The 11,527-nt window shown below is 40.1% G+C and overlaps 1 protein-coding gene across 8 annotated transcripts in view; it reads right to left on the bottom strand.

Moving 5' to 3' along the window:
• Positions 1–629: 629 nt before the first annotated feature.
• Positions 630–11,527, bottom strand: part of GABRR3 (gamma-aminobutyric acid type A receptor subunit rho3) — a 30,101-nt gene continuing 19,203 nt past the window's right edge. For all 8 annotated transcript variants that reach the window (XM_083611630.1, XM_083611632.1, XM_083611635.1 and 5 more), the window contains 4 exons: positions 10,231–10,371; positions 7,216–7,368; positions 3,830–4,026; positions 630–2,867 (listed from right to left, as the gene is read on the bottom strand). In XM_083611630.1, the coding sequence (XP_083467756.1) occupies positions 2,562–2,867; positions 3,830–4,026; positions 7,216–7,368; positions 10,231–10,371 (797 nt within the window). In that variant the 3' untranslated portion in view covers positions 630–2,561. The remainder of the gene's footprint in view (positions 2,868–3,829; positions 4,027–7,215; positions 7,369–10,230; positions 10,372–11,527) is intronic.

The raw sequence follows: 11,527 nt of genomic DNA, 5'->3' as shown, positions 1-11,527 counted from the left end.
GGGAGACGCTCGTAATGAGATTTTTAAAGGCTGTGGGCGGGGTAGGAGAGAAGAGCGCCTTAGCTCCCTTTTGTTTTTTTCGTCCCTCACGCACGCCTACGCCTGTTGTACGCACCTGAGATAATACACACTTATCACTGCGAAAAGGGCGTTGCAGGAGCATCAGGCAAAGGCTAAAACTGCACAAAAAGAAGCCACAGCAATTAAGTTGTATAATGCGATGATAACTCTGTGCTGTTATTAAAAGTGTCGCTTTCGGCATAACAAGGAGACAGTTTGGAGTTTCGCAAAAGAAAACGGGGGCGTAGCCAGGACTTTGGGGGGGCAGTGATTGGTCAGTTAAGTATTTCTATTGTTTTACTGCCCCCCCACGCCCATGGAAAATAATCCTGCACGCCACCCCAGTTTCTGGGAATGAGGCACAGCTGAGACTGGTGTGTGATAAATGGTTAATATTCTCACTATAAGGGTAGTTGCTGGAAGTGTAAAAAATAAATTCACAACTGGTGAGATTCTAGGCAAGCACCCTTTTCTAAACAGGGAGCTCAGTTCCTCCTACCATCAGGAAAAATGCACACTCCAGAGAATGCCTTCTTTTTTAAAAGAAAATCTTTATTTTAACCGACTACTTGCATATATTTTTATATTTTTATCAACAGATATTTCCATACTGCACATTGAATTGCAAAATTATAAAACATTAATCAGAAGTGCAAACCTACAAACCATTTTCCCTAGAGTAGTTCCATTACAATGAATGGGAGTGCTCCTGCGGGTGTGATACAGTGACTGCAACAAAGCGTTCATCCACACTTCATTTTATTGTTACCCTGCAACATTATGCCATGTTTCTAGGCACAGCTCTCAACTTTCCAGGTCTGTGTTTGTGTGTGTATGGTGTGTTTCCTTTGTCCCAGTGCTTTACCCAGCAAGGCGTGCGTTTTACTGCTGAATAGGAGCAAATGTCAATTGGGTTTTCCATGGAAAGCCTGGACCTGGACCTAGAAAGCACGGAGCAAAGGTATGGATGGGTGAGCCCAAAGAATAGGAAAGTTGCAATTAATTTGGTTAAACTTAATAGCAGTTCTATTCTGATATATATTATATGATTAATACCTTATATGGGATCTTTGACTTGGCTCAGAAGCAAGAAAGAGAAAAAATTCCGGCATGGTTTTCAAAGAGATGTCAAGGAGATAAGAGGTTCACAAGAACTTAAATGTAAAAAACCATAGAATCTTCCACTTTACATCTGGGGTTCACATGTTTTGTAAAATTTCTCCCTACTTAGCGACAGGTGCTTGCAGCCTCCTTATGACCTTTTTAAGGGCCAGTATTTATTCTTTGAGGAAATTGATCCAGTTTGTAGCATAATGGGAGAGTTCCTCAGTTAACTAATCAAACACGACAGGACACATATTCATGTATAATTTCCTGGATGTGCCCCCACCCTTTGAAAAAAACACTTGAGATAATTGGAATGGAAAAATAATCAGAGGAAGAAGGGTTAAATAGCCCCTATATAACTATGCCTGCCATTTTTCACTTAAACTTGCAGTCTCCCTAGATTGCTTTGGTCCAGAAGAGAATACATGCAATGTGTAGTTTTGAGTGCAGTCCTATGTATACCTATATGGAATAATGTCCCAATGAAAGAATTGGAGCTAATTTTGGAGTAAACATGCATTGGACTGGACTGTAAAGCTACTGCTGGCTGCCACCATATTTTTTACAGATATGGCAGTGACTGAAATTACTTGGCCTTAATTAAATTGAGCAGAATAGCATTTATAGTAGTTACTATTTCAGAGATTTCTACCATAGTTTCCTGTTGTGAGCCTTCAATTAAAACTGATTATCTGTGGTTATTCCACTACGTGCACCTTCCAATGACTGGATAGAATGCCAGCTGCTATTATAACAACTCAGGCAGTCTATGGTTAGGTTCTCCAGCACCAGGTCTAATTTTGCTCCTAGTCAGCTTCCAAAGTCAGCTCCTAGTCAGCTTCAATCATCCAAGAATGAAGGCTACTGAGCTTTATATTTTTTTAAGTAAGCAAGAAGCAATGTGAAGAGTGAAATCATTCAGAGAAAGATCCTAGTGCTGAGTGTATAACACTAGTCTGGATCATAGGTGGGAGTGGTGGGCAACGTTGGCAGAGGAGGGAAGATTTAGGTGTTGTATGGTGTAGGTCTAGCCACTCTTGGCAGCTTTAAAATAGTTCTGTAAGCTAGAGGGCTGCGTTGTGGGAAGCTGCATAACTACCAATCCTGTGCATCACACAGCAGAAATAGGTATTTTACACTGCTGTCATACAAACTAGCTTTAAACCACCTATAATCATTTAGGAATAATAGCCCAGAGTGCATAACAAACTCAGAGCCATTGGGACTTCCATTTTAGATAATAGATTTTGCAAGCAGGGAGAAAAACCTGTTATTTGGGTACCAGAATCTCTTGTTCAAACTCTAAAGCATCTCTGCTTACACAGATCATGGCATGTGTATTTTACTATGCATTTCTGGTGTGCTCATATGAAAAATATATCAGTTATAATCATTCATATATACAAACCCCAGTAAAAAAAGTTGAATACAATATATACAGTAGGAAATATAACCCTGGAGTATGTGTCAATGGCATGATTGTTCTGCAAAATAATCCTGCCCACATTCCCTTTCAAGGATCTCTTCCTCTTGATGCGAGCTGCATCTAGAGTGGGGGTGGTGGGTGCCTGCCCTCGTGTTGAACTTTCTTCAGAAGCGACTGAAAAGGTGGTCAGGTCAATGTCAGTGGTGTCTGTGTCGTGATAGCAGCCATCAAAGGCCATTGCTTGCACTGCATCAATATTATACAATCCAGCAGCCTAGGAAAAAAGGAACAATTACTGGTTAAATAAAATGACTGAAGAACAAGTGATTCTTCTTTTTAATCCCGCATACAGGAAACAGTTTTAACAGAAGGCTATCAGCAACAAGGATGTTTTCACAAGTGACACCAATGAGTGCTTTGTTGTCTTTGGAATATTGTAACATGCTCTACATGCGGCTGCCTTTGAAGAGTGGAAACTTGAACTGCTTCAGAATGCTGCAACTGGACTTACAACAGTTTCACTGGCCCAGTCCATTTTGAAGCATAACTGAAAGTTCTAGCTATGATCTACACTGTCCAGCACAACTTGAGACCAGATTACCTGAAAGACTGTATTCTCCAATATGAGGCTGTCAAGATTTTAAGTTTCTCGGGAGAGGCCCTTCCTTTTATCTGCTTACATCCGAGGGACATTTGGTGGGAAAGAGGTAGTCTTCTTGGTAACTGCTCTTAGCCTCTGGAATTCCTTGCCAAGTGAGACCTCTAATGATCTTCCATCAGCAGTCAATTACATTTTTATTTAAATAGGTCCATAAGCTGAACTGATGTTTTTAACTTGTGGTTTTTATTGACTGTAATGATGTTCTTCCTGCCTTGGTTTTATATATTTTTCTAAGTATTTTAATTTTATTTAGAAATATGTATTTATACATTTATAAATATATTTATTATAATATTTTCTTTTACTTTTGTTGTTAGCCGACCTTAGCACCATCTGGCTGAAGGCTAGACTACAGAAGTTAACAAAGAAAAGAGTTTAACTGTAATACTGGAGTTTGAGAAGCAGGCAATCCTTGGTTAAGGCTTGGTGAAATAATGGAGTTCTAGAACACAATGCAAGAACAGACTCCATTTTAACAGGCTTCCCAAATGCCTAAGGACTGTGAAACACAAATCACAGCACAGACATCACAAGCAATAGTGTTTTCTGTGACTAGAACACAAGCAAGTGTATACCTTTCCTCTCTTTTTCAGCTGTTTTCTTTCTTCCACTGTTGTGAGATAATTTACAGCTGCATATTCAATGACAGACAGGAAGACAAAGAGAAAGCTGATCCATAAGTATACATCCACGGCTTTGATATAAGACACCTGAGGCATTGAGGCACTTACTCCTGTGATTATGGTTGACATTGTCAGCACAGTAGTTATACCTGCCAGGAGAGAGAGAAAAGATGAAGGGACAGCATCAATAAGGTCTTGCATTTTGCAAAAATATGCACAGTAATAATGTGTTTACAAATGGTTGGTGCCCCCTAACTTCCTTCCTCTATCAGCACATGACATATATAAATATCAACTGACAAATAATTGAATTGAGTCCCCAGGATTTGTGGTGGTGGTACCAGATTTCAACCCACGTACAAGGCTCAGTGGCAACACAAGGTTAGTGAGGACAATGTCTTTCCCAAGCCTTTAAGTGCTCTTTTACAGAAAACATTAGAGTTGCACCTATCTTTCCCCTTGAAAGATGTTTCCAAGCTCCATTTTTCTCAGAGGAGCAACATGCAGAGTCAAGGAAGCCTCATATTTCCAGTGTAGAAGGGCCAGGTTTTCAGCCAAGCTGCAAATCCCAGGCAAATACGATGTCAAGACTATTCTGGCTTTCATTTTCTTATAAGTCCTCTTGTCACCTTTTAGAACAAAATATCCCTTCTCTTTGAAGGAATCTTACTGCTACCTGATAAAACTCAACATGGATTTTCTTTACTACCTATTTAATATAATTACTGTTAGTTTTCCACATTTATTCTTTCCTGTGTATCTCCTAACTGTATTTGTTATGCTTTTGTTTTATAATAATAAAATATTAATTTTAAAGAAGTTATTTTTCTACTTTAAAAGCATAGTTCTTTAATGGATATTTTAACAAACTCTGTATGTTTGGGGTTTTTTTTAACCTATGGCCCTCAAGGGTATCCCTTAAGTAAGAAGCAAGACACCACAAATTCAGTTTCTTGGAATACTGCTCAGTTAGTTAGAATGAGTAATGAGAAATCAACCATTCCCTTTTAAATCTCTAGCAATTAAATATGGCCTGATTCTAGGTGAAGATATGGTGAAACAGTGGTTCTCAGAACAGGGTATTAATACCCATTAAAGAACATGCTTTTCAACATTAGCCACATTGATCCTTGAAGGGGCGGCAGGGGAGAAAGGGGTTAAGTAGCATGGTTCCTATGTAGTGATGAATAATTTAAGTAGAAAACATATATTATTTGTTAGGTTCATAAAATGTATCCTTTTATATTAGGTCTTTCTTTTAAAAAATTAAAAGGACTGCTGATTTTCATATGTTCTAGGGAGATGTCCACCAAATGATGTACCTGTGAGGGTTAACCCTTCCCCTGCATCATTTTTCTCAATGACAATCCCTCTAAGCTTTTTGACCCACAAGGGAAGATGCTATATGAGCAGCTTCCCTTCCAGGGCAGATGGTAGCTCCAGGGTGATTACTTTTGTGGAGAAATAGTACAGGAAGAGATGGTTAACCCCCCACTTCACAGTCCAGGTTCATGTCCCCCTCCCACCAGTTGCTTTTTAAAATAATTAATGATATGCAAATATGATCACACATTTAATGTATTGACTAGTTTGCCTCATAACGTAAGGTTTTGTAAGCATCTGAAACCATGTTGCCCAGATTAATTACCTGACTCTCGGTTAACCACCCACAGTTTCAGATACAGTGGTACCTCGGGTTAAGAACTTAATTTGTTCCGGAGGTCCATTCTTAACCTGAAACTGTTCTTAACCTGAGGTACCACTTTACTAATGGGGCCTCCCACTGCTGCCATGCCGCCGCCACATGATTTCTGTTCTCATCCTGAAGCAAAGTTCTTAACCCGAGGTACTATTTCTGGGTTAGCGGAGTCTGTAACCTGAAGCATCTGTAACCCGAGGTACCACTGTAGTAGAAAGTTGTTCGCTTCCAGACATGTAGTCTTTACCGTACTTTTCCGTGTATTAGACAAGGGTTTTTTAATCCAAAATAGTGTTTAAAAACTGGGCTCGTCTAATACAAAGGCAGTACATTAGGGGACCAGGTGATTGGTTGCAGCCATGAGCTGCAGCTTGTAAGTGGCGTTTTGGTGTGTGATTTTTGGCTGCGCCAAGGGCTGCCTTGGATTGGCTGCTCCTGCGTTAATTGGGCGGAAGTTTGGTTGCTGCATCAAGGGCTGCCTTGGATTGGCTGCCATCGCGGCAATTGTGTGTTCAGTTCCCGGCTTGTGTTTGCAAACAGGCAGACGTTTGTCAGATTCTGTGACGCGAGCAATTCTGAGCTCTTGTCTTTGGGGTTAGTTATTTTCTGCATTTCCCCCCAAAAAACTGCGCAATCCTTCCCAAAAGCAATCCCCCCCAAAAGCTTAGCAACTCTGGTAATATAGCCATCTCCCCCCATTTTCTTAAATTATAGTCCCCCAAAATAGGGGTCATCTTATACATGGGGGCATCTTATAGATGGAAAAGTACGGTATACCATAGAATCATAGAATCATAGAGTTGGAAGAGACCACAAGGGCCATCGAGTCCAACCCCCTGCCAAGCAGGAAACACCATCAGAGCACTCCTGACATATGGTTGTCAAGCCTCTGCTTAAAGACCTCCAAAGAAGGAGACTCCACCACACTCCTTGGCAGCAAATTCCACTGTCGAACAGCTCTTACTCAAATACCAGATTTGGCCAGTTGAGAGGCTTTCTGTTTCAGCTGCCATCAGGGCTGATGCTGCACGTTGCTCTTCCCTTCTGCCACCAAGGCTTCAGATTTAGAGCTCACACAGACTCAGCTCACCAACCATGAGGTTCCTAGTTGCTGCCACTTGACAGTATGTACTGACATGCATGTGAGCACAAACATTGGTACATTGTACCACCTCACATACATAGAAAATGCCTGCAACTTGTACATAGTACAAAGTACATAGTAAAAAACATTTTCTACCACTTTGTCACTTATGACTAAGCTAATAAGTATGGGTTTATTGCCCAGGTCAGCCATTTCTTTCACGCAAAGGAAAAGTGAAATCTCCCTCCAGGACAGATGATTTCACAAGAAATGCTGAGTTGAGTTAATTAACTCTCCAGACAGTTCCCCGCCTACCTTTCCTCTCACACTGCTGCATCTCACAGCTCTTTATGATTAATGAACAACTTGGGGTATAGCAAAACTAGGCAAAGCACACTTAAATTCCTTCTACCAGAAATGAAATAAGTGTTAGATAATGTAGGAAGAGTAAGATAATGATTATATACTTCTGTGAACTACCTATAAAGCCAACACGAGCCAATTGCTACAACGTATTTTCCATCATACCCTAAATATATTCATATGAGAGCTTACCTAGTGATACCCTTGCAGGAACAGCTCTTCGGTCGATCCAAAATGAGACCCATGACAGCATCACCATCAGCATAGATGGGAAATAGGATTGTAGTACAAAAAAGAAAATATGTCTCCTCAGGGCAAAGTTTATGAAGAGTCTGTTGTACCAGCCTGTTGAAATATGTAAATATATTCCTTAACATCCACATTCTGTTCTCCCTCCACTGAACTGTGACTTATTAATATGCATACATTTACCACCTCCTTTACCTATTTAAATAGTGTTATAGGTGGGTCCTTTCGAAACCTGTGATTCTGTGTATGTGGGGTAGAATCTATAACCAGTTCCTTTGTTAAAGTAATGGCTTTGGAAGATCAAAAACACCACTAATTGATGGGAATTTAAAAAATGCTATACAAGTACAGGCTAACAACAGAATTGCAGTTACAGTAATCCACCAGGAATTTGACTAATCATGTCTTGCATGATTAGTACTACCATTATGAAAATGCTTCAGGGATATTTCATAATAATAAATTCTCAGGTTATATTTGTTCTTGTTTCTTCATTGGCTTCACTTTTTTGCTGTTAAACCAAGCATCTGACTACTGAATCAACAGCACTGCACAGGAGACAGTGCCATCTAGTGAATCATTGCATAATTCTGCAGGAACAGCACACATGCTGTTAAAGGAAGAAAAACATAGCTTCAAAAATAAAAGCCTCCTTTTATAATAAAAATCACATTGCATTATATTGTAGTAGAAATTCTACTCTAATAATCCTACTTGGCAGAGCAATCTGAATCTGTATCTGCAGCCCCACTGCTCATGCTAGCTGGGGTGGAAAGCAGAGGCAGGCAAAAGTTGGCTCCAGGTGCCACCAACCTGCAGCTGGCATAGCAATTATACCTGAATTAAGCTCTGTGCTGTCAAATGATTGCAGTGGAGCTGGCTCAGGATCCAACAGACCATAGGTTGGCTCAGTCCCTCCCTGTCCAACTTTCGATGGGCTACCAGCCACAGGAAGCCTGTTGCAGTATTTCCACTGACTGTGTTTTTGGTTAGTGGAACAGGGAGCTCCACACCAGCAGAGTGATGCTTGATTCTGGACTGTTCTGGGCTGGGCAGAGAGAGCTCTCAAGTCCCATCCAAACCTTTGCTCAGTAGCTTGGGAGTTTGGATTGTGCTCTAAAGTCTAAAGTATAAGTCTCCCATATATTTTCAACTTGGAAAAGTTAAGTGAGATTTTAAAATATGCAATCATATTGGCTAACTTTAATGGCAAATATAGTGCAGTTCTGTACATGTCTGTTCAGAAGTAGTATGCCCCATGGAGTTCAATGGGCCTGACTTCCAATAAGTAGGTATAGGATTGCAGCCTAAATCACTGTCTATTCTACTTTTGATCATTCAGATCACAAGCATTGTTACTTGATTTTCTATTTTGAACTTTTCGAGGGGGGGGGGGTTACACTATCAATATTAAGTCAAAGCTGTTCCTCTATTACTGCAGCCAATAAAGCAAAAGTACTGTACAATTAAATTAGTTGTATCTAAAAGTTTGAGGAAATTGTTCTGTGTATAAAATATTTTATACTGATCTACCACAATTTACTGGCAGGTAGTCAAGGATTTTTAAACTAAGTAGAAGTTGGATTGTGGTTCTTCACTTTCTTAATCCCTATGAGTTAATTGGCTGTGTGAACAATGAGCTGGGGTATACACTGGTCCTGAACTTGTGTAAAGCTTATACACCACCAGGTTATAAAGCATGACATCCAGACAGGCTTGTGCTCTAGCATATCTTCATATAGAAATTTAACACTAAAAAGTGTATGTTTTAGAGTCAAGCCGGATGTGACACCATTCTTACAATAAGTAATTGCATGAATTCCTTTTAAAAAATAAATTTCAGATGCAGGGAGTTGATCTGGAATGCGAACCTGCTGTGAGGGGTAGAGAGCTTTAGCCCTCCACTCCCTTACAGAGGACCTGGTCTGAATAGGGCCCTCTACACAATGATATTTGCACTGAGAATAAAGCTCTAGCCTTGGCCCTTCTTCAACCCAACAGAAATGTTGGCTTTCTTCATCCTAAGTTTCAGAAAGTTGTTGCTTACAGAAGAGCGCATATAAAGAACAGGAATATCCCACCCTGCCTGAATATAAGAAAGTAATATATCCAGAATAATATGTATATTATGATTACACCAGGTTAGCACAGGGAGAATTAAAAGCCTACCTATTCACTGCAGCATAAAAACAAAATTAGAATGGCCTGGATACAAAGAAATATGCAATTGGTTCTGTATGCCCCAAAAATATTTGGCCTACCATTCTACTCACAGGTCCCTGGGAGCAAGCTCCACTGAATATAGTTCTTTCTAAGCAAACATGCATAGGATTGTATTGTTAGACTTGTGTTTTTCAAACATAAGTGCCCTCTCTTCCAGCTGCACTGCAAATCCCATTTGAAATGGGGTAATTCCACAATCAGTTTGCAATATGCAATGGGGTTCTGCTGTTCATTGACCTGAAGCATGAACGTAATAACACTTTCAATTCTAGCCTTTGTATATAAAGTTCTAAAATTTGTGAGGCAATTAATTTCAGACTAACATACTTCTTAATGCTCCTTTCTCCTATGTAATTTATTGTGATACAGAGGCATTAAAATTCCAATTATTTTCAGTTCCTTTTACAGTTCTCTTCTAATTTTCTATACAGACCATGCACAGTGGGGGTAGATGAAACAAAATCGAAATTCAGTATGAATCGTGAAATGGCTCTAGGTCTCTTAGATATACATATATATATATATATATATATATATATATATATATATGCATGTGTCACATAGAAAAATTAATAGGAAAATCAAAATATAGATACATGCACTGTGGATGTGGAAAAGAATCTTTTGAACTGGTTTCCTTCGTAACAACCATTCCACTGACTGCTATTCTTTGCTAAGATCAAAAGGAATTTAGATAGAACAAGAAAATCTATTACTGTCTGTCAGGCGCTATACCTGTACTGCTGTAGAATGCTAGCCCACTAGAAGCACTGAATTCTTCAATGAAGAACTGGGAAAGGGAAATGTGCTCATCTGTGCTAAGAGATTCATTGCCGTGCTTCCAATACAGCATCAAGTCTTCTTCATTGTAGGCATCTGTGGGAAAATAAATAAATAAACTTAACAGACTATCACTTGCCTGTGTCTTTTTCCTCTTGATTTACACCTTAACTCACATTATATTACCTAGATTTTATTTGAAAACACCAGACTCTGAACAGGAAGACAGCTTGGCTGCTTGCTTGATTCATTCCTTTCATATGAAGCCCATAACAGTGGGCAAGGTAAGCAAGGGGAGGGGATTATAACTAATTTGATTTTCAATTGTCTACAGCATGGGTAGGCAAACAAAGGCCCGGGGGCCGGATGCGGCCCAATCGCCTTCTAAATCCGGCCCATGGATGATTCCGGAATCAGCATGTTTTTAAATGAGTAGAATGTGTCTTTTTATTTATTTATTTGTGGGGCCTGCCTGGTGGTTTTACATGAGTATAATGTGTGCTTTTATTTAAAATGCATCTCTGGGTTATTTGTGGGGCATAGGAATTCATTCATCCCCCCCCAAAAAAATATAGTCCGCCCCCCCCCAGAGGTCTGAGGGACAGTGGACCAGCCCCCTGCCGAAAAGGTTTGCTGACCCCTGGTCTACAGTAAGCCCACCGCATCTCAAGGCAATCTGTTTCACCACTGAACAGCTCTTACTATTAGGAAGTTTTCCCTAACGTTTACCTGAAATCTCCATCCCTGCAATTTCCACCCATTGGTTCTAGTTCCTCTCTCTGCAGCAACAAAGAACAAGTCTGCGCCATCTTCTGTATGGCAGATAAACTTGCCTGTTGCTATCAAACTCCTGTTAATCTTATCTTCTCCCAGTTATGCCTATTGGGCTCTTTCAACTGCTCCTCATAAGACATGGTTTCCTGACCCTTTACTATCCTTATCACCCTCCCTTGAACGTTTCACTGTCACAGGATGGTTCTTTTTAACTTAAGAAACTTGGGGGAGTAATAGGGTAAGGCTTGCTCATGCTTTAACATGGCCTGGTGTGCCACCTCTGATGACCAGGAAAAGGATGTCATGGGAGAGAGGGATGCTACGGCACGACAGATTCTGACTTTGTCCTCTAGAAACCTTTGTGTTTCATTAAAATCGCCATTCATCACCTTCCTCTTCTATGCTACCACAGTCCTCAGACAGACCACAGCCATTTACTACATAGCAAATAAGGTATACAAAATTATACCTAAGCAAA

Source organism: Podarcis filfolensis (genome assembly GCF_964270895.1).
Source record: "Podarcis filfolensis genome assembly, chromosome: 4".
NCBI classification, from domain to species: domain Eukaryota; kingdom Metazoa; phylum Chordata; class Lepidosauria; order Squamata; family Lacertidae; genus Podarcis; species Podarcis filfolensis.
This window is presented reverse-complemented; position numbering and strand designations above follow the sequence as displayed.